General features: G+C 39.7%; 1 protein-coding gene across 1 annotated transcript in view; it reads left to right on the plus strand.

The window, feature by feature from the left end:
• Nucleotides 1–4,716: 4,716 nt before the first annotated feature.
• Nucleotides 4,717–24,250, plus strand: part of LOC137161510 (plasminogen-like) — a 32,123-nt gene continuing 12,589 nt past the window's right edge. The window contains exons 1-8 of the mRNA XM_067560826.1: nucleotides 4,717–4,837; nucleotides 13,128–13,263; nucleotides 14,039–14,145; nucleotides 18,396–18,510; nucleotides 19,529–19,668; nucleotides 21,748–21,868; nucleotides 23,125–23,243; nucleotides 24,064–24,226. Coding sequence (XP_067416927.1) covers nucleotides 4,789–4,837; nucleotides 13,128–13,263; nucleotides 14,039–14,145; nucleotides 18,396–18,510; nucleotides 19,529–19,668; nucleotides 21,748–21,868; nucleotides 23,125–23,243; nucleotides 24,064–24,226 — 950 coding nt within the window. The 5' untranslated portion in view covers nucleotides 4,717–4,788. The remainder of the gene's footprint in view (nucleotides 4,838–13,127; nucleotides 13,264–14,038; nucleotides 14,146–18,395; nucleotides 18,511–19,528; nucleotides 19,669–21,747; nucleotides 21,869–23,124; nucleotides 23,244–24,063; nucleotides 24,227–24,250) is intronic.

Below are 24,250 nucleotides of genomic sequence, written 5' to 3' on the forward strand. Positions count from 1 at the left end.
TTTAAAAAGTGCCCTACAATTGATTATATTTTAACCACTGTGCTAACTGAAGTACCCCAACTCTGATTTAAACTCTGATAAACATCTGCCCTCAGGCAGGCCTCTGAGGATATCAAACAAAGAAGACAAACACTACCAGATTAGAAAAGGACAGTGATTTAGACAAAGAACAGGCCATACAAAAGAGGGCGAGAGAGACCAACAATCCCTTCCAATTTAGAAGGAGAATATTTTTCAAATGTTCTGCCTTTCAAGTATGTCTAAAATCTCAGGGTGAAAATTAATGTATAGACACAGGCACAAAAAAGAAGAGAAGTGAAGAGCATGGACAGAGCGACTGAGTGGTATTTTTCTGTTTTAACTATTTTAGCTACTTTCAGGTGGAGAGGATACAATATGGCAATTTTACATCATGATCAATATGCTGATAGATGATTATATATTCTTGCACTCAGATTTTTGGGGCTCAATCTGACCCATTATGATGCAGATGTACAATATTTCTGTAAATCTGCATCTTCGTCCTTGACAAAGATAGAAGCCTGATTCTTCTCTCCCTTACATGGGTGTAGATCAGGAATAACTGCATTGAAGTCAATGAAATTACACCTGTGTAAAACCAGTGTAAGTGAGAGTAGAACCAGGTCTGAGGGTAGCTTAAGAAACAACCACCCTGTGGAGGGAGTACACTGGGGCCCTTAGCTTGGGGAAAGCTAGCAACACAGGGTATGTGTCTACACTGCAGTTAAAAACCCATGGCTGGCCCATGCCAGCTGGCTCAGGCTTATGGGGATCGGACTAAGGAGCTGTTTAGTTGTGGGCTTGGACTAGGACTCTGTGAGGTGGGAGCGTCCCAGAGTTTGAGCTGCAGCCCTAGCCCAAATGACTACATCGCATTTAAACATCCCCCCAGTGGTTCCCAACCTTTTCTCTGCCGTGGCACACCTTGATACCTTTAGTTATTTTGAAGCACACCACCATGTAGTCTCCAAATGAACTCATGATTATTCATGAGCCAATTCAGAACTCTTCAAGTAGTTTTTCAAAAAATTCCGTGGCATACCTGCTCAGGCCTGACAGCACACCAGTTGGGAAACAGTGCCTTAGCCCAAGCCCCCCAACACTGAGTCAGCTGGTACAGTCGAGACATGGGTGTCTAACTGCAGTGTAGACATAGCCTTACTGTCCAAAAGCCCCTTACACCAGCCTTCCCCCCAAAAAGGACATAGCTAATGATTTACTTATTACACAAGAAGGGATGAAGCAGTCATTTGTTTTTCCTAAAAGAAGGTGAAGATAGTGAGAAAATATAGAAGAACAGTCTGAATACAGATGTAAAAAACCAGCTGTGTGAATAATTGATTTTTGGTTCACCGGCAATTCCAAAAAATTAAAAGAATTTGTTTTGGATTGACCTGGAAACAATTTTTATTTGAAATTTATGGTGAACTGAAAAGTCAAAAAAAAAAAAAAATTAATTTCAGGTTGAATGAAACACTTTATTTGACCCAAACCAAAACATTTTGTTTGGACTTTTTAAATGATTTTTAACGTTTTTAAAAATAAAATGGAAGGAATATTTTTAAAAGTAATTTTCAATTTGGCAAAACTGACATGAATTCACATGTCACATTTCAGTTTTGTCAAATTTGCATTTTTTTCATCAAAAAAAATTTTTGGCTGAAAAATTTTACCCAGCTCTATTAAAAAATGTCCACGATGCCCTATATTCTATACATTCAGATGATTTATAGCAATCTAAACAAATTTAACAGTTACTTGAGAACTTCAGTCCAGTTCATTGCTGCCAAAGCCAGAACCCATTTTGATCTTGTTTTCAGGTTACCTTGCAGACACTGTGTGTCAGATAATTTTTTTCCTCCCCATATGCCTGTCTCCAAGGGCTTGTCTATATGGGGACACTCAGGAAAGTTAATCCAAATTATAAGTGAATTAATTAAACTGCATTAAACCTCCTGGACGCATGCAATCAGAATTATAGTGGTTTTAATTCAGTTTAGCTTATTTCACTTTGGAATTAACTTTCCTGCATGTCCCTATATAGATAAGTCCTAAGTTTAGCTGGATATAAGAGAGCTATTTCCACTTTAAGGTTTGCAAAAGCTTGTTTGGTGGGTGGACGTCCCCCATTTAGCCTGAGATTTAGGGCAAATATTTGGAAAAAATTATGGGCAGATCCTCAGCTGATGTAAGCTGGCCACACAGAGCTATGCCAGTCTACACCAGCTGAGGATCTGACCTAATATATGTTGTTTTCCATTGTACAGTATATAAGGGCTTCTCGTTCCTGGCTGCAGTTAGGATTCTGTCTTGATCACTCAGTCCTGAGAGACAATTACAATGCTTGCATTTGTAATAATGAATCGTTTTCTATTCTTTTGATAGGGAATCTGCAGAGTCTTTCAATTTAAATCTGTTCTTCAGTTTTCAGCTGCATAACTTCAGTTACCCATCCGCCCGGTTAAAAAGCCGACAAGATCTCTGCATTCCATTCCATTTGGAAATTCTACAATCCACAGACAAGCAGCCGGGTCTTGATTTTCCATCACTTCTCCCATGAGCTAGTCCAAGGATTTATTGCGTTACAGCCTGAAGCCAGGCCAAAAGGTCTCATTTTTGTTGTCCATCTTTTCGAAGTTAGACTGTCCCCAGTAATTGAGTGACTGCAGAGCTCACCTTGTTTTCCACATTATTGACACGAGAAGCCTGTTTATCCTGGCTGGCATCCATCAGTGCCAGGGATACTTTAATTTCAGTAGTGTTTGAGTTAATTTGTTTAAAAATGTCCAATACAGTTTTCAGTACTCACAAAAAGGCCTGCATCTTTGAAAATACTAAAATGAATCCCTAAAGTCAGGGTTTATTTTTGAATCAAAGAGCTTAGTAATTTGGGCCTCCCAGTGTCCTCTGAGGTAACTATTATAATTCTATTTTACAGATAGGGAAACTGAGGAACAGAAAGGTTAAAGTAACTTGCCCAAAGTCACAGAATACATCAGTGGCAGAGCTAGCAACAGAGATTAGAAGTCCTGGCTTCTTGTTTCTGTCCTAGCCTCTAGACAACACAACCTCTTTAACTAGTTGAGGTTCAACTAAGGGTTAAGCTCCAGAGTGCTAAGAAGTTTGAAGGGACAGACTGCTAGACATGCTGGGCCTTGGGCAGGTTTAAAGGTAGCCAAGTGGGTGGGAGAAAATGGGGAATATTTTAGGAGGAAGCGGGGAGATCCCTGGAGTATGAGACTAAGTCAAAAGGTCTGAGTAGCTCCCAGAAGTTTGTCCACTATTGAAGTTTATGGTATTTTCTATTCTTCACTTTCTGCTTTTTTCCTGGAAATAATAGTGCCTCAACCCTGGTCCCACAGCCATGCACGCAGTTTCAAGTGAAGAACATATGGCTGTTTACTTACCCCTCTCTCTTCTCTCTCCCCATTCTGTAACAACAATAAATCCTTTCCTCCTTCAATTACCAGCTACCTCCCTGGACTGATTTCCACCTCCTCCACAACTCATCTTCTCTTCCAATGGGACTAATCTTTGGCATTAATGAAGATCATGTTTCTCTAGTCTGCTACCAGGGATCTCTGGAGCCTCTAATGGGATCCTCCTCTAGGAATAATTTCCACTGTGTCAGGAAGTTCAATAGCAGGGTATTAAAGGATCCTGTCCAGAAAGTAAGAGTGCTTCACAGAGCCACAGACAGGACAGCTCTAGGCTTTATGGGACTCTATGCAAAGTGACACACGTGGAGTCCCATCCAGCTCCCTTGCAATCTACATGGGCCTTTCCTTTATGTATTTACACTCTCACCCCACCTTTGCCAGTTCGATACTCTCTCCCCCTCAGGCTCTGGTGAGTTACTTGCATATTTAACTGCACAGCTTGAGGTGAGGCTCCCCCTACCAATCCAACACAGTCTCGAAGGCCACAAAACAGTGTTGAAGTGCAATTTTTCTGAAAGAGAGGACACTTAGGAAATCCATCTCTGCTAGTGTTGCAATCAGTCTGGAAGATGGGTGAGCACAGGGGTGAGGCACTCTGGGTAGAGGATTTTGTGTGGGTGTGGCTAGGTCTGCGGAAAGGAGGAGCCCCACTGTAGCTACGTAGATCTCATAGACCCAAGGTTAATAGTGTTTATTGGCATGTCTGGAATTAAAACAAAACAAAAATCCACAAATGCTCCTCCCTAAGTGAACAACAACAAAACCCAACCCTAGAGTATATCTAAGATGCAACTATAATGAGAGGAATTTCTTTGATCAAACTGTAGAATGAAAATATAACACAGCTAACATCATTTTTGCCCAATTTTCTTCTCACTTACACTGGTATAAATCAGAAATAGCTGCATTTATGTTAATAGAGCAGTGTAAGATTAGCATAAGGGTCTTGGCATTGAAGACACAGAATAGCAATTATTTGCAGTCTGCTCAGTGGCATTTCCTGTATTTTTCAGTAATGCTATCCTTTTCTTTAGGTTAGCAAAATGAGGCCTGACGGTTTCAGAGCTACAGCATGCCATGTATGATACAGGAGTGCTTTCATCTTTTCCCAGCATCTAATACAAACATTTAAACATTATTTTGTAAGATCTTCAATTCAAGGTAATGTTTGAACATTTAGATCGTTGCAGAGTGGGTCACAGAACTGGGAGAATGATTAACTTAATTTGACTATCTTGTTTGTTTGATGCTGTCTAAGTCGAATGTGAGTCAATAAAACTGACACAGCATTAACACAGCTTTCAGCACAGAGCCAGCCTGTCCCAAAATGGGGATTAGCAAAGATGTCTTTCTGTTACTTTTATTTCTATGCCCAGGTAAGGTTTATTTATATTACATTTTAATCAATGTGAGATTCTGGCCAAAATTTTCAAATGTGGTGTTTGAAATTAGGTACCCAAATCCATATTTAGGCACCTAATTAAAAGGGCCTGATTTGCAGAGGTGCCGAGCAACCACAGCTCCTAGAGAGGAAAATGGGAGCTGTGGTGGTGCAGCAACTCTGCAAATCAGGCCAGTTTATTTAGTTGACAAACCTCAGGCACCGAAGTCTGAAAACGTTGTCCTATGTACTTAAAAGTGCACTTAGTAACTTTCCTAGCATTTAAATATCTGTGTGAAAGCAGCACAGCCCAGGGTCACTTACCTTCTCTCAAATCTGTTTGTTGCTTGCTCCTTTCTGAAGGATCTGTGATAAAGCGTTTCACCTACAGGAAGTGCTCCCTGCTGTCCTGACTAGCTGCTGCTGTTAGTATTTGGGATGGGTTCAAACTGCAAATTCATATTCTACCTGGATTTCAGGTGCTTCAAAGCAGTGCTTAAAGTGGCCTGAAAAAAATGTGTTTGTGGTGGGAGGTGGGAGCGGAAGGAGGCAGGTCTATCATAATCTGGGAGCAGCATTTTTGTTAAGCAGTGCTTAAAATGCACCCTTCAGTGACCTGGCTTGATTATTATCACTGTTATTATTGCCAGGTCTGCGATCCCTTGGGGACCACCACACCCCGCCTTTAAGCACTGCAAATGTTTGAGTATTTGGGTTCAGAGATTAGGTTTCCCATTAAAAGAGTAAGTGCCAGCCCCAACATTTCTATCCAAAGCCTAGTTCTTCTGATTGTGGATTCCTTCAAAGCTCCAGAATTTCCAAATCTACATTTTGGTTTAGTCACCTCTACACTTAAAATAACTGTTATGTATTATACACTATATTGTATATAGTTGTATATAATATTATATATGTCTCATTTCCGGATGTATGTGTTCTTCTGATTCAATGTAATGTACCACTAGGATAGTCACTAATTTTTGTGATTGTGTTGTACCATGCATCCCTTAGAATGAACAATAATACTCACGTTGAGTTGTTTGCAATTTTGTCATACCATGTTCAATAAGCATAAGATGAAAGATTTGGCAGCACAAAATGGTGTAAATTGTGAAACTTCTGACATAGACCCGGTGGGAGCAGAGATCTCACATATTTCTCCTACTGTTTGCTCATGTTCCAGGAAAAATGATGAACCACTCTTCAATGATTTTATGTTGAACAAATGACTTAATGAATTCTGCAACAGATTTACCAGTGGCCAGATTTTCAGAGGTAATGAGTACCTCCAAATCCCATGGAATCCAATGGGAGCTGCAGGTGCTCGGCAACTTTGAAAACTAGGCCAATACAGACCTAATATAAAACCCATTTAAGTCCATGGAAAGACTCCTAGGGCCTTCAGTGGGCTTAGGAACAGGTTTGAGGTCTGTTTATTACATCAATTACTATAAAATATCCCAGACCTGTCTGATTTTGATTTATTTAGTACAATATTATAGTTTTTTTGTTTGTTTTTAAATCCCAAGTTTTTAAAAAAGCACAAACAAAAGAAAACCTCCCATTGTACCATGGAGATTTTAGTCTCTTCTACTGCCTGCTTCTTGTAATTACTGATTTGTGTGGAGCAATAAAGCATTTCAATAGATTGGAATTTAATCTTCAGTAGTCTAGACGCCATAAGATTAGTTTTTCAAAAGATAAAAACAAGAGGATTTATAAAAGATGCTAGACAATATGTTAAGCTTTTAAAATACGTATTTGGTTTACGCAGATCAGCAAATGCAATGGAGATTTTGTATAAGTACTGTGTGCTGTGCAAGTAACATTTGCCTCAGATATCAAAACCTGATGGCATTTTCTCCTATAGACATTGTATATGCCAACATGAACTGCTGCGTTAGCAGTTTTAAAAGTAAGATTAACAATCAAGTCAATATAGTTCATATGATTATATAATAACTTTATCTTGATAGAGATTGTAAGGAAAGATAACAAGAAAACAGGGATGTGTTGTGTGTGGGATTGTATGGGATTGAGAGGTATAAAAGAATTATAATTACTTGTAAAAAGGAATGAATAGATTCTAGGGGTATGTCTATACTGACGGCGACAAAGTCGCCGCCGTCAGATTGACCTATCTGGAGCAATTGAGTGGTCAGTGAAGACCCGCTCAATCGATCCAGAAGTCGACGCTGGTAAACCACCCCCTCAATTGGTGTAGCGCTGCGTCGAGGGGAACGCAGTACCGTCGGCGCAGTGCAGTGAAGACCCCACGCAGAAGGGAAGCACAGCATAGCTTGCGTAACTCCCGTCGACTGCCGCTGAATCGCCAGGTCAGTGTAGACCAGGGCTAGCTATTGGAAGTTAGGATTTAGAAATATTACAGCAGAGCCCTTCTACAGCAAACTATAGTCATTATTTGATGTTAAAGCATATGCAAGTGAATTTAAATTCTAGTTTCTGAGTTTTCCTTACTGACATGAATAGTCCCAATTGAAATCAAAGGGACTATTGTTGTGAGTGAGGAATATTCATATGATGAGGGGTTTATAGGATTTGGCCCCAATGTAATCAAGAACCATACCCAGTATTTGCCCTCTCAAACTGCTCTAAATGTGAATCTTTGTTCCCATTTTCTGAATAAGAAAGTAACATCTTTTTAATGTTAGAGAATTCCACAGACTTAGAATAAAACTGCAATAAATAGAGGGTCTTCCTCTATCAGCGGCGACCTGTCATTCTTGAACTCTGTGGGGTGAAAGGCCTATGGTCGCTTGGCTGTGGGAACTATGGCTATGTGGAGCCCCATCAGCTTCTCTGCGGCAGCTTGCAGCACACACCTGCTCTGCTTTGTCCACCCAGACTGAGCTGAGCTGCTCCTTTTTGAGCCCAGCCTCCAACGTGAGCATGCCCAGAAGGTGTAGGTGGGTGGGGCCTTCTGGGTCCAGTGCTGTTCTTTAACCCTTAGTTCACCAGTGTGGGACTCACAGACTCCATCACAGTATAGCTTTGGTTATATCACCATTGATCTTAAGTTCCATAGATTCTGCAGTTTTGCCCAGCTCTTTCAGCGTTAGCCATAGTTGGTCAGTAGTAAAGCAATACAGCTGCATACTCAGGATGCTGTAAAGATAAATCTTTAAATTTCACACCTCATACTTTGGTGTCAGTCAGCTTTGTCATCAGATAATCTGTTAGAACATTAACTAATGTAGGTGAGAGAACACATACCTGGCATACACCTGATAGTCCCAAGAACCAGTCCGTAATACAACCATTGATGCTTACACAGATAAATGCACTGATGTACAGTTCCTCCACAAGGCATGCTAAATCCTTAAGCATTCCATGTTGGCACAGCAGTATCCACAGTGCTGATCAATGAAAGAATGAATGAAGCTGCAAAGTCTATATACATGATGATAACTTCCTTTTGTCACCTGAGTGATTTTTAATAACATTCCACAGTGCATGTATAACATAGATGGTAGATCAAGCTAAGCAGAAGCCACATTGGTTGTCTCTCATTTTTGGATTGAAACAGTATTTCAGTTGGTTCAGCAGTCTGATCATCAATACTTCCTTAGGACGGACAGCAGTGTTATTCCTCTATAATTTGAGCAAGGTGATCACTCTCCTTTTTTAAAAAAAGGGATGAAGCAGTCCCTTTTCCAATCTTCTGGAATATGACCAGTTTCTCAAACATAGAAGACAACTCTCTGAAGCCAATGAACTAAATCTGGGCCTCCTTTTCAGTTCTAATGAAATATTATCAAGACCAGGTGCTTTATCACTTCATGACCATTTGACCACAATCATCATTTCCTCTAATGTCACCAGCCTGTTGTCTGCCATGTTCACTGTTGGATTAAGTTGCAGTTTACATCTTGGTGGGGATCTGTTCATTAATGCACAAAATTGCTTACGCCAGCACTTATGTTGTACATCAATATTCTGGCAGTAAACTCCATTTTTGTCCTTAACTGGCGGAAGCCACGAGGATGGACATCCAATTAGACAAGAACAGCGACATCTGCTTACTGAGCAAATGCAAGAAACAAAACATCATCCCCAGAGGACTCACCATCTATAACCCTCTGATTACCTACAACTCCACAGAAGTTGGTCCAATAAAATATATTATCTCACCCACCTTGTCTCTCTAAATGTTGTCATAACAGAAATGTCATTAGCCCTTGCTAGTTTATCATAGTTTATCAGTATAATTTCATTTTGTTCTCACATGACCATCTCATAAACAAACTAGGGAACTACAACCTGGATGGAGCTACTATAAGGTGAGTGCATAACTGGTTGGAAAACCATTCCCAGAGAGTAGTTGTCAGTGGTTCACAGTCAAGCTGGAAAAGCATATCAAGCAGGGATCAGTTCTGGGTCCAGTTCTGTTCAATATCTTCATCAATGATTTTCAAAATGGCATAGAGAATACACTTATAAAGTTTGTAGAGCATATCAAACTTGGAGGGGTTGCAAGTGCTTTGGAGGATAGGGTTAAAATTCAAATGAACTGGACAAACTGGAAAAATGGTCTGATATAAATAGGAAGAAATTCAATAAGGACAAATGCAAAGTACTCCTTTTAGGAAGGAACAATCAGTTGCACACATACAAAATGGGAAATGAATGTCTAGGAAGGATACTGCAGAAAGGGATCTGGGGGGTCATAGTGGATCACAAACTAAAAATGGGTGAACAGTATAACACTATTGCAAAAAAAGCAAACATCATTCTGGGAGGTATTAGTAGGAGTGTTGTAAGCAAGACATGAGAAGTAATTCTTCTGCTCTACTCCGCACTGATTAGGCCTTAACTGGAGTATTGTGTCCAATTCTGGGCGCCACATCTCAGGAAAGATGTGGACAAATTGGAGAAAATCCAGAGAAGAGCAACAAAATTTATTAAAAGGTCTAGAAAACATGACCTCTGAGGGAAGATTGAAAAAATTGTGTTTGTTTAGTCTGGAGAAGAGAAGACTATGGGGAAACATGACAACAGTTTTCAAGTACGTAAAAGGTTGTTACAAAGAGAAGGGAGAAAAATTGTTCTCCTTAACCTCTGACAACAGGACAAGAAGCAATGGGCTTAAATTGCAGCAAGGGAGGTTTAGGTTGGACATTATGAAAAACGTCCTAACTGTCAGGGTAGTTAAGCACTGGAATAAATTGTCTAGAGAGACTGTGGAATCTAAAATTAGATATTTTTAAGGGCGGGTTAGACAAACACCTGTCAAGGATGGTCTAGCTAATACTTAGTCCTGCGATGAGTCCCGAGGACAGGGCTAGATGACCTCTTGAGGTCCCTTCCAGTCCTATGAGTCTATGATTTCTAAAATCTTTAAAGAAAAAAAACCTGAAAAGACATTTGCTCGGCTTTACCATCACAACCTCACACATCCCAAACTAGCGAGACACACTGATACCTCTCAGAACTTTAATGAAAGTCATTTATGTATTCTGGATTGGTATCGGAACATTTATAAATAACATGTATATAACGAACAGATCAGTTTACTTCCAGATATTTGACTGGTCTGTTAACTAATTTCCTTGTGCCATTTCTGGGTTTAAAACAAATTGGACCTTAGGTAAAATAATGCATGGCCTATTGTATTTTGAGATCAGTAGTTTTGTTAGTATTTTGCAATCTTTGTCAAGCAATTTAAGTCATATTCTCTTGTCTGTTACCAGTTCAGCCAAAATTAGCTTACAAACACCTTTCAAACTTATTTGTGCTCAATTTAAATCAGTTAAAATATGCATTTTGGATTACAAAAAGAAAAAAAAGCAGCAGCTCTGTCAGTACAAAGATGTTAGCAAATATTATTTTCTATCCATGACACTGATGAGTAAGAATGGAGAAGTTTCCTGTATGATCAGAGAAAGCAATGAATATCTGAAGTTGGACTGCTTTGAAGAACGGATGGAACTTGAGATTAGAGATGAGCAAACCATAGGTGGTCCCATAAACCTCCATTGCCCCATAATCCTGCAGTAGGATACTAGGGATACATCAAGTTCTCCAGCTATCTATCTAAGGTACTTATATGGCCCTGTCACTATAGTATCTGAGTACCTCACAATCTTTCATATATTTACCCTCAAAAAATTGAGGTAGGATAGTGCTATTATCCCCATTTTACAGATGGAGAACTGAGGCACAGAGAGGTAAGTGATATGCCAAAGGTTATACAGAAAGACTATAGCAGAGCAGCAACTTGAACCCAGGTCTCCCAAATACTAGCCTAGGTCACTAACTACTGGACCCTAGCTACTTTGCTATGGATTGTGGGTGGTAGGGATAGTAGCTGGCAGTAGGATTAGAATATTTCCTCTCATAGGTGATACTCTGGATCTTATTTTGCCTTCACTTAGGCTTGGTCTACACTTACCTTGACGATTCGGCAGCAGTCGACGGGAGTTACACAAAGAACTTGTGTAACTCCTGTCAACTTCTGTGCTTCTCTTCTGCGCGCCGTCTTCACTGCACTGCGCCACTTGTGGAAGTGGTTTTAGTACATCGACTTCTGGATCGACTGAGCAAGTCTTCACTGACCACTCAGTCGATCCAGATAAGTTGGTGTGACAGCAGCAACTTTGTCACCGTCAGTGTAGACATAGCCTTACACTGGTGTAAATTGGAAGTCGCTCACTGAAATCAGTGGAATTAAACCAGTGTAAAATTGGTGTGTGACAACAGTCAATGAATGGGCTGGGAAAGGTAGGTGCTTTGTGCCCCACATACCCAGATTGGGAGACTTGAGAAGAAGTGTCCCTTACCTGTGGCACTTCCATGAAAACTCCAGGAGAAGGCACACCAGCAAGGACTCCACAAAGACTTATCAAGTAAGGTAGGGTAGATATGGGATTCCCAGAGGTTAGGGATTTTCTCAGATGTTTGAATTCTTATATCGCTGAGCCACCCCCTCTGGCACCTACAGAACAATCTCCTTGATGCATGACTTAACTACCGAGGAGATAAACTTACTTTGAGAACTGCAACAAAAAATGTTTGGTATAATATAAATATGGGCAGTATGTGTGTCTGTAACTATATGAACCCTCAAAACTCCTTTAATTTCAGTAGAGTTATGCTGGCATAAAACTGGAGTAATGCAGCAGTGAATCAGGCCCCATAGGTGCTAATTCAAATCAGCTTCTATGAGACTGTAGTTCATGTGCACAGTGACCCTGTGCAGAGGGTTAGCATAAGGTGTAGATGGATTTGAGTGATGTATGGGCATTGGGCTCACTCTCTGCTTAGGGGTGAATTTCACACAGACCGAATAAGTCTCAGTATCAAACATTTATCAAGAATATCTTCATTTGAAAAGGAAATGATAAAAACCTCTCTGTAATCCTGCTGCTAAAAACAACAAAGAAACAATTGTCTAACTGATTAATAGACATTTAGAATTTTTATAGACGTCAGAGGAAAATTAATTAGGAAGAAAGTTCCTGTACAAGGATGAATGTAATTGAACATCTTGGAGTTAATTGGTTCATGCATATGTAAAACATATTAGCATATTCATCCCACACATTTAACATGCAGGTCTAGCTTTCAGAAACTGCCAAATTAATTTATTTACCAATTCACAATTTTGTGTTAACTCATTGCAATCAAAGACACAACCTGACAGCTTGACTATTAAATCTGCTTAGGTCTTGAGATATTATAACAACAATAAACATTGTCATTGTAAGTGGCCATAGTGATATCCTGATGACTGAGGTTGTCTTGTTTCCACTCAAAACATCTGGAGACAGACAACCAAGAAGATGTGACAGATAAAACTGAACTGACTACATATTCAATGGGATAGTCATTGACTCCATTGGATAGTCACTAATGGAGAGTCATTGTTTCACATCACTCCCATCCTTCCAGTCTCTCCAAAATACTCTTATCAGAATCATCTTCCTTGTTTCTTATTCACTCCATGTCACTTCCCCACCTCTTTGAGTCTCTCGGTCTGCTTCCCATTCCCAATGCATCAAATTCAAACTTCTTGTTCTTATCTTCAAAGTGCTACGTCTCTGTCCTTGTGTCCTATTGCATTCCCTCATGCCTTCTTTGTGATGCCAGGCTTTACCATGCCAGGAGAATGGAGCTTATTCAGAGTTTGTTACCATTAACTCAAATTCACACAAATTAAATACAGCGTCACTTGCCAATGTTACATAGGAAATGGGATTTAAAAGCATAAATTATATGAACTGCAGCATTCTAACTTTTTAATCTCCTCTTTTTTTTTCTTTTAGCACAAGGAGACATACTAGACAACTATGTAAAAACCGAGGGTGCTTGGATAGTTGGTCAAACAAAACAGATTTATAAAACAAACAGTAAAGAAGAATGTGCCCAGAAATGTGAAGCTGAAACAAAATTCACTTGCAGGTAATTTCTGTTGTTGTGCCGCAGCTATATCTCATTGTGGCTACTGATTATTCTGCCTTATGTATTAATGATGCTTTCTTAAGGAGTTCCTTGGGATTAAGTTTATTCTGAGGTTTGGGAGGAAAGGAAAAAATGCCTGGAAAGTCAATACCTGGGAGATGTAGGTGCAAAGAGAAGATATGGAAGGAGAGACCAATAAGACCGTGTTTTTAATTTTAGCCTAGGTGTTGGGGAAAAAAAACTTGGTATCTTGATGCATAAACCTCCTGACAAACAATTTAACACACCCAATATCCAAGGTTCTTCAGACCCTTTGCCATACAGCATCAGCACCTGTTGGGGATATCACATTTTTATTGCTCACCCTAAGCCAGAGCGTCCCCTCCACTTATGTGTGTGGACTAGAGCGTGGGCAGGTGTAACTTCCCTGGCCACTCTGAGAGGGAGGGAATGGCACCATCTCCCCTCTTTGATTCCCTGTGGCAGTCCTGTGCATAAGGGTCTCTGTGAGGTTTTGGGTCATTGGAGGTGTTGGAGCAGGGAACAGGCCAATCTGTAGCACTGTCCCTTGCTCAGTGCCTGAGTGACTTAGGAACCTAAGTCCAATTTAGGCACTTCAGGTGCTTTTGAAAATTTAACCGAAAGCTTAATATATCTCTAAATTGCCAGGGCTGATGAAATCTAAAATGGATAATGAAAAAATTTCACAAAGACAATAATTTAAACAAAATGAATTACTGGTTTTTACACTGCTTTCCCCTCTCAATTTTAACAGAGCCTTCCTATTCTCCACTAAAGATCAACAGTGCACTACATTGGCTGACAATACCAAAACAATGGGGTTGGTTAGAAGAACAGATGTAGTGCTCTTTGAGAAGAGAAGTATGTATATATTTTGATATTACTTCATTAATATTTGCTTATCTGACAGAAATATGTCTTTGACCACTCTTCTGCGGTTGCTAGTTTAGTGCCATTTATGGTGATGATGAGTTCTGTGAGATGGATGCTTATCCACAGGCAAATGGACTGAAAACACTAAAGTAATTTCATATAGGTCACTAAACAGTCCTCACACGGTGATACACTCAACTTGGGGGGATTTAAACCAGCCTTCTTGAAGACAAAGGCTGTAGATGGCATTTCTAACCCTCCATCTAGTCCCAAGCATTTTCTATTTTTGGGAACACACTTACTGAACATGCTTCAGCCAAAAGTGATACATTTCTCCACGCCTAAGTGTCTGCAGCACTCTGCTTAATGGGTCTGGCCGAATCTATTATTATATGAGTTTTCAACCCTACTGGCTTTCCTATATTTATGTTTTCTTTTCAACCCCTTAATTTGTGTTTATGTGGTTTAAATATTTCCCAGAAAACCAAGGATGATTGGACTGAAGAGGCATTTGATTTCATATTCTGTCTGTCCATAAGCAATGAATCTCTCAATAAGAAAATATCAAATATCCATGTTTTTGATAAGCTCCCTTTTTAAACCTCAATTCTAGCCTTATAGTTTACTCAGACAAGTGGTTGGGTTTTAAGACTAGTTCTGGATTCCCTAATTCTCCCCTTAATGTAAATTGTAGTCAAGCCCTGAATAGATGGTAGGCAGTGGGAAAAATAAATTTCCATTTTTAAATGTGACCACCTCTATCAGTTGCAAGGGAAGAAAAATGACATAGTAACATCAACTGACTGAAGTGGGAGATCTCGGCGAAAAGAAAGGTCTTGTTTGCTAAACATTCAAACTGGTTAGCATTCATTGTAGTACTTATATTGACCTGTGCTAAATGATGCTGCAATCACCACTAACGTGTTTTCACATTTTAAAAATTGTGATAAGTTTGAAAAATATGCTAAAATACAAAGCTGCAGAAAGTTTGCATGAACAGGTCTCTTTTACCACATAAAGGAAAACAATGAACCAAATTTAAACTTGATGTAAATGAGCATAGGTCCACTAATTTCATTGACGTCAGCCGTGGATCTGGTCCATACACCCCCAAAACTGGAATTTAAACTTCAGTGAGCTTCATCAAACTTCATCCTAGTTCTCACACTCATGTCCTGGAAGACCTACAGGATAATGTGCTGTAACGTGTAGGACACCAAGGAAGTGGTTAATTTGTAGGAGCTAGTAGCTTCAGTAGTTGCTAGATAAGTGTCATAACTCCAGTTTACAATGAGTCAAGGAGATTTTTTTTGATGATGTAGTAATACCTGTACCTTGATATCTTTCTTTAGAGTTGAGGCAAGTAAAATTTCTCTGGCTTTGGAATTAGCTGTCCTGCTTTTTGCGGATTCTCACCTAACCACTTCAAAATTTAGAAAAATAACAAGCTTTATTAACTCATCATCTGACTCTTAAACGTTATCAGTTACATTCTTTTTGGTGTAAATGGCTAAAATGCCACTGGATTTATTTACACCAACAGAACATTTGACGCAATAACTCCAACCTAAACCCTAGAGCTCGAGTTTCCAGATTTATAGCGCACATACAACTCCCGGCCACCTTCTTTTTTTTTTTTTTTTTTTTTTTGAAATTCTGCATAGAAAATTGACTTAATCAGTCATTGGTATTAAAAATCTATACTCAAAAGTTTTGAGCCACATCTCTTCTAGAGCAGTGGTTCTCAAACTTTTAAATGGAGCCCCCTGTGGACTTTTGTCTAACAATCGCACCCCCATTCTCTCTTCTGAAAGGGAGGGCCCTTTCAGAAAAAAACAGGTGACGCACTTCCCATGCTGTAGGCCCAAACAATCGTGCCCCCCTTCCCCTGAATCCCCCCTTTCAGAAAAAAAACAGGGCCTACAGCACGGGAAGCAGGGAGCGTGACAACAGCAACGCGGGGAGCAATGAGCACCAGCAGCAGAGCAGGAAGCGGGGGCATCAGCTGCAGCAGCAGCGCAAGGGCAGCAGCAGTGCGAGGAGCATGCCCGGGAGTGACAGGGGCAGCTGCTGCTGCAGGAGGTGGGTGGCGGCTGCTTCCGTCTCCAGGGAGTGTGGAGCTGGACCGGCTCTGTCCCCTGCTCCACGCACCACCCATGATCCATCTCTTGCCCCTTTTGAGAACCACTGGTCAAGAGTAAATTAAAATAGGTTTAAGAATAGTGGATTTAGTAAATGTCCTTCGTTAACATTTCAGTATGGGATATTTTTATTATAGCCAGAAGACAGTGAGAGTTTCCCTTGAGTAAGGATTGAGTGAAAGCTGAGCAAGGACCTTAAGAGTTTGCCTTGTGTAGTTTTTACTATAAATATGAAAAATCAATGGACACTTGGGCAAGTGATTAATTGTTAAAATTAAATTAAGACTTTAATTAAATAATCCCATTCACACAATGTAAATACTGTAATCAGAGCACCAGACTCTTATTCAGGTTTACGCTGGTGTAAATCCAGAGAAAGACCAAAGACTTACTGAAATCAGAATCAGTCTCATAACACTGCAACATTGTAACTCACACACTGATGCCAACACAATGACATGCCAACCCTGAAAATTTGTCTGGGACACTTTCAAAATCAGAACTAGCAAGCAAAATATCAGGATGGGCGACGAGCCTACCACATGCAGGCTGGGATTTTCTAAGGAGTTTAAAGGAGTCTGAAACTCAATGGGATTTGGACATTCAACTCCCTTAGGATCCTTTAAAAATCTCAGCCATAGATCTTGGGGTTGGTTACCTGTTAAACAAGTGGACTGTATAACCCAATCAATAAATATGTGAAAATTGCAGAACGGCCAACCCTAAGCATTCAAAAACCATGAGTCAAGCTACAAAAATCAGAAGACTGGCTTAAAAATCATGAGATATTTTTAAAAATAATAAATGGGAGGTATTTTTATTTTCCTTCTGGCTTTTGAGCCATTGTGGAGTGCACTCAGGTCACATTTTCTAGCTCTTATCTACTACCATGAGAACTACAAATTTAGTATTTTTTAAACTTGAAAGCTGAGATTCTCATCTAATCACTTGCTTTCAGGACCTGGGGCTTTCATTAAAATCCTAATATCATAGGACTAGTATTAAAATCAAGGGAGTTGGCAACACTTCTATTGGCTCTCTTGATTTGGTTATTCCTTTATTTTAATTTGTACTAACCACACTAAAAGATCCAATCTAACTCTCCCATTGCCAATAAGCTTTTTTCTGTAGAGCAGCCTCTGACATAAGGCATGATGGAGCTCTGGCTGTTATGCACAAAGCTGTGAAACTCCGTGCTAAAGGACAGTTTAGGACAGTGCAATACTTCTGGTTCAGTGAGATTGGAGGTTTAACTGTAGCCTACTGAGTGAGTTTTTAGCAGTGTTCCACTGTAATTCACCCTATTATTTTCACAGAGTTTTAAGGTATCTTCCTAAAGATAAAATCATGTTGTCTAACTATGTTGTTACAGAAAAGCAATGTAGGATTTGCCTAACCAGATCAGATCACTGATTCACGTAGTCTACAGATGTGTCAAAGGAAAGTGAACATTTCCCATTAGGCACATAAATGATTTTGCAGTGCTGTAGATGGAATTCCCTTTTGTCCACAAGAGGTCATCTTACACTCTCAAAAATGAGATTTGATTACCCTTCTTTATCTTAACTTTCACAGCCACAGATGGTGTTTGATAGGAAAAAATGTGCAGATTTTTTTTCAGAACGTCTCCGTTAAACATGCTATTAAACACAGAAGCTAATTTAGTTTGTGTTCTGGAAAGAGGGGTAGGAATTAAAAGCAGTATATGGACATATCAATTTGTAAATTGTTAACCCAAATGAACATGGGCTGGAGTTTAGGGTTCAAAGTTGGTTATTTGTTAGCAGATGGAAAAAACCTAAAGGTTATATAAACTGTCAGAAGTTTATTCAAACAACAAGAGTTCAGGTCAGCACTTGACCACTTCAGTGTTCATTTCTTCAGATTTTTGAATGTGAACACATTGAAAACTAACCTATTTTTAAAGAGCTTTACAAAAGCACATCTATGTTTTTTGGGCAGAGGGAGGCAGCGAAGATTCAGAATGTGGGTAAATGTATTTCGGCTGATCGACATGTGTAGAATCTGTATATGGTTATTTAATTCAAACAGATGTGACATTATGATACTGAGAGATAAAAATGTATTTTCTTTCAGTGTATCTTTTAGAATGCAGGACAGGCACGGGGAAGGATTATAGAGGAACAGAATCTAAAACTCAGAAAGGTGTGCCCTGCCAGAAGTGGAGTGAAAATAAACCTCATAAACCTAAGTATGGCCTTTTCGTATTTGTGCATATGTTACTCTGAACCTTTTCCAAGCCAGGCCTATTAAATGTGCATTAAATAATTGTCTAGTGTACATTATCAGTGCAAGTTGTTCAGCATTCAAATTCATTGGTAAGAAATCATTTCCTCCTCGTCTCTCTCACTATGAGCTCTACCTGTTCGCACAAAGACCTGCAAGGCAGACATATTTCTAAGCATCTATGAAATCTATCCTGCAGCGATGCAAGGGGATGTACTAGATGATCTCAGGGATGTTTTGAAAGAGAGCATTTCTGACCAGATTTGGTGGTCCTTAAGCAAGCAAAGCCCTCACTGGAAGAGATCCTAATTCTATTGAAGTCAATGGCAAAACTCTCATTGACTTCAGTGGGGCCAGGAATTCATCCATTCATTTCAATGGGTGTTAAAAGTGGCAAAGGAGATAGAAGTGACAAGTTATCCTATAGGAATGCCCCTTGCTTGTTTCCATGACAATATTTTAAGGCATTACATGAGAAGCAGTCAACAAAATCAAACTGTTAACCTTCCATTCACACAGGATGTGTTAGTATCATATTGAAGTTGTTGACAACTCTCACATATTTAGTTAATGTCCTTTTTTGCATTTCCCAGAAAAGTTTTCCCTATGAAACATTATTCTTTTTAACTATGTGCATCAGAAAAACAAGAAGACAGTTATTGACTGAGCTCAGACTTGGGCAGTCAAACAGCAACAATCAGTGGTAAGCGTTAAAGAGCATTCTTGGACTTTGAGGCTGTCCTATTTCCTATAAAACTGTAGACATGAAACTGTTGGTCCGTCCCCAGTGCTATCAACGAACTGACATCCAGTAGCTATGAAGAGGCTACTAATGACAGCTCTTCAGATAAGGATTTCAATGCTGGACAACCAAAGGGAGAATCTATTTCCCTGGTCTTTCATGTGTATGACTAGAGTCCAAAATCACCTGAGAAATTAGGACATTTCACTTTTGCTATAATGGCATTTTTATTTTATTGCAGTTATACACCTGACACACACCCTGCTGCAGGATTAGAGGCAAACTACTGCAGAAATCCTGATGAGGATGAAAAAGGACCCTGGTGTTACACAACAGTTATTGATACCAGATATGATTACTGTAACATCCAAGAATGTGAAGGTCAGGTTACACTTACCAAAGATCTTTTTACATCACGATATCACTAAGTATGTGAAGTTGTGCAAATACATTTTTTTTCAAAGTATGGAAATGTCAGCTCCCTGACTTGAGACTAGGAGAGCAAACTCTAAGACTGAAGCTGCAAAAAAAATTACTTGGGTGACTTGCAGGATCAGGCCCCTTATTGTTCTTGTGGGTAGCCTCAGTGGTAATCAAACGGTTACCTAAGGTCAACATACAACTACATGTGTTCCAGAGGCCATATCCCCTTCACAATGAGAGAGGAGGAGATCTTTTCTTAGTTAATATTACTCTACTGCACTATTATCACATCCTAATTTTAATCATCAGACTGAGCCCTTCATAATCATCAGACTGAGCCCTAAGGACATCAGAAGCTGAGGACCTGGCCGATTTTTATGGCAGTTAAAATGGCTATCATCTTTGGCCTTAATTCAAGAAAGCACTTAAACACATGCCTAATTTTAAGCATGTGAATAGTCCCATTGATATCAATGGGTCCACTCATTTACTTAAGATCAGGCATGTGCATAAGTACCTTGTTGAATAAGTGCCTTGTTTGTGTATGACCTTGTTCTTGTATGTTATCTTGCATGGCAAAATGCCACCATTCTGTCTGGAAAATTTCAAAACTAAAATGTAGGCTTTTTGCCACTTCCCAATGGTTTTGTTTCAGTATCCCACTTCAGAATCAGTTAACATTTCCATTATAACAGCTCTTTGACAGATCATTGTATGGTATGAAAGCACTCATAATTAGAGATTAACCTGATCAAAAAATCTGGATCTGAACAAACTCCTATTTGTGGGAGTTAAAAAAGCAGATACAGATCTCAGTTTTATGCTTCAAGTCCATTTGTGCTTTTAATTCAGATCAAGCTAGGATTTAGCACAAAAGTTCTCCACAAAAAGGACTTCTCCCTGAATGATTTAAATTGTATAAATATTTTATATAGAGGAATTACAGGGTTTTTTTTTAGTTGGTTTCAGATACGTTTTGATCTGTTTTAACTAGAAAATGGCTTAATTTAAAAAAGAAAAGAGAAGAAAGATTGACCTGACGATCATAGTCATGCAAGCAACTTTAATTGACCCCAGTGGGAGTTTTGCATGCAGACATAAGGCATGGGCCAGCCCTGAAAATGTTGCAGTCATATAAAATTTTACTTAGTTGATGAGCATAAGCACCATGAACTTCTAGGGTTCCTTTGTTCAGTGCATAAAGAAATTAATCTTGGTTCAATTTCTCTATTCTAAACTTATGGCTATTCCTTTATCTTCCTTCCATGCCTCATACAGACAATTTTACTGAACTCAGGTAGGACTTAACGGATTATGTTCAGGAAGCCAAATGAACATCAGCCCAGAGGGCTGGCCTTTCCATCGTCTTATTGTTGAGTGAAGTGGAAGAATGTAGCTGTTTAGTGTCATCATATTGCATCCCATGGAAGCAGAGTCTTCATTATCTGAGTAATTACTCTTTAAAGGAAGCTATTTTGCAAAGGAAGCTTCTCCAGTAACATATGTATCCTAATAGCACCCTTGAAATCTTCTTGCATTATCATCTAGAGAGACAGGATAGCTGATTGCATTGTATAAATCACCTTGTGAAACCATCAATGTATTAAAAAAGACCCAGTAGTATGTCAGTGGAAGTTTTCTTTCCCCAAGGAAACGGTGGTATACACTTGCATGTACATAACGTAGCACTAGTTCTGAAGCATCTGATGGGATGTCAGTATAAATGACATTACAGCATGGTATGGGTAAGACAGTTTTTTAATTGTAGTTTTACCATTTTAATTGTTTTTTATTATAAAATATACACAATAGTTTAACAAATAAATCAAATAAAATAAATGTAATTAATAAGATGAAGTCACCCACCAGTAGAAAGACCCTTGTCATTTTAGAATAGTTCTTCAGTCTAGGATTGCCTTCTGATTGGTCTCTTGAACTGATGGCAGGTCTAAAGGAAAAGTTTCCAGACCAGTGCTATTCTTAAATTTTTGCCTGTTTATTTTTTTTTTTTGTTTTCACTCCTGCTTGTCCACACAGAAGAGTGCATGCATTGCAGTGGCGAAAACTACCATGGCAAAGTTTCCCACACAGAGTCTGGGATTGAGTGCCAGCACTGGGATTCTCAACAGCCTCACTCTCATGGGTACATCCCTTCAAAGTAAGTCATAACCAGTAATGAAGTAACCTATGAGCTAGATGGACCACTGGGCTATGGAGCCGGGCAAGTGGGAGGAGGGAGGAAAAGATGCTTAGATGGTTTTTATAGTAATTTTCCTTTTTCATGTTGACGATACTCATTCATGTTGATGATGGTTTTTTCTGTTCAACCTCTCCCTTGGCCATTTGAGCCAATGCACTTTTGCATGTACTTGATGTTCTGCTTGTTTGTCATGCTAAGACCATAGGCAGCCTTTCGGAGTGTGCATGTGTGAGGGAGGTATGTTTTTAACATCCTTCCTAAAAGAGAGGTCTGGGGAGGCAAAAAGATCTGTTTCAGTGCAGGGCTACAAAAAGGGTAATCTGCTACTGCTCAGAGCAATGGAAAAGGTAAATAAACAACCCTTTCTCTTTTCTTTCTGTTTCTTTGGAGGCCACTTCAAGTTATCTGAAACTCTACTTAGGGGAAATGGTAATGACAGAAGAACCTTAGAAGTGCTCTGTGGTTTAGTTCTGGCAATAATTAATAACAATAATAATAATACCTAACACTTACATACAACTTTTCATCTGTAGAGCTCAAATTAATTACTTTACAGTGTTAAGCATCATGGTCCTCATTTTACAGATGTGGAAACTGAGGCACCAAGAGAGTTTTAAAAAATTGTCTCATTGCTTTATTGTGCTCCCCCATCTGTCTGTTTCCGCTTGTCTCTTGTTTTATACTATATGTAGATTGTAAGTGCCTTGGGACAGCAACTGTCTTTGTGCAGCACCTAGCACACTGGGGTCCTGATCCATCACTGGGGCTCTTAGGTGCTAAAACAATACCAATAAATAAATACTAATGAAATAAGGGCAGGGATTTCAGAGATGCTCAACATCCAGAGTCCCCAGTGACCTCAACTGGAGTTGTTGGTGCTGAGCATCTCTGCCTACCAGGTGCTAAGTGACTTGCCCCAGGTCACACAACAGCTCAGTAGCAGAGCAGAAGTAGAACCCAGGTCTCAACTCTCAGGACAGTGCCTTATCCATTGGACCATGCCACCATTCATAAGACTTTCTGGGGAATGTGGATGCCTGGCCTTATTTATCTGAAACTTTTAAGATCTTTTTTGCACTCCCCTCTCTCAGCTGATGTATAAACCGTAACAGCCGGTGACATGAACCCCCCCCCCCCCTCAGGTCACAGGAGGGGTAATTCATACAGTCAGCCATTAGTGAATTAGATTCTTAATTTAAACTTTAAATTTTCAGCTTTCCAGAGAAGAATCTGAAGAAGAATTATTGCCGTAATCCTGATGGCGAGCCTCGGCCCTGGTGTTTCACTACCAGCCGAACTAAACGCTGGGAATTTTGTAACATTCCACGTTGCAGTAAGTGTTACTTATGGAGATTGTTGAACACAAGTTAGCTATCACTGCAGGCAGTTGCAACAGGTAGACACTAGGACCAAAATGAAGGGAAATGTTGGGGGTGAGGATGGAGGATGGAATCCATCTCCAAATATTTGCTTGTGGGCTATGACGGTTAATAGACAGACACCTGCCTTTCTCAATGCTTACTGCATAGGTACTTGAGTAGTTCTGACCATGTTCCTTTCTTCAGTATTCTCCTTTTGCTGCCAGACCATCTCATGCTCCTTGTTCCAAGACTTGCTCTTCCCATTAGATCTTCCCCCTCCAGATTAGTGTTTTAGCTCCAAAAGTCTTGCTCTCTGCCGTGATGCTTCTCTTTACATCTCATAGAGCCTCATCCTCACTACCTCCTGCCCTGACAATCTCTGCTCTTCCATCCTCCCTCTCGGACTCCCCTAACCTTCCTCCCTCACCTCCCTTGTAGGGAGACAGCTACGGCGTAGGAAAGGATGAATGGTTAAACGTGGTCATGTTGCCGCCAGATGTTTCAGAGGATTGGGCATAGAATAGAATTCACTCTTCAGAAAGTGTGATTCTTTTTGGAAATTTTAAGTCAACTTAAAATTCAAGTAAGAAGAGTCAAGAAGGGGTATTTGGATGTTTTCTCTGTGTTTTGGTTTATGTCTTGCCACAGCCTTCTGGAAACCTCACCAGTATGGAAACAAACAAACAAACAAAAATGCATGTTACATATTATGCAAAGTTAAGCTGAGTTATGCAAAGTTAAGCTTACATATTTTGAAGACACTGTTTATATTCATTTCCTCTTCTGATATAGCTACACCCCTGCCACCTTCTGGCCCAGGACATCAGTGCCTTTTAGAAAATGGAGATGATTATCGAGGCAAGATAGGTGTCACTGTGTCAGGAAAAATTTGTCAACATTGGAGTGCTCAGTTTCCTCACAAACATGCCAGGACTCCTGAGAACTATCCCTGCAAGTATGTTAAACCTCTTCATTATTT

The sequence above is a fragment of the Emydura macquarii genome, unplaced genomic scaffold (genome assembly GCF_026122565.2).
Source record: "Emydura macquarii macquarii isolate MOO-44397 ecotype Brisbane River unplaced genomic scaffold, CSIRO-AGI_Emac_v2 contig_2308, whole genome shotgun sequence".
Classification (NCBI taxonomy): domain Eukaryota; kingdom Metazoa; phylum Chordata; order Testudines; family Chelidae; genus Emydura; species Emydura macquarii.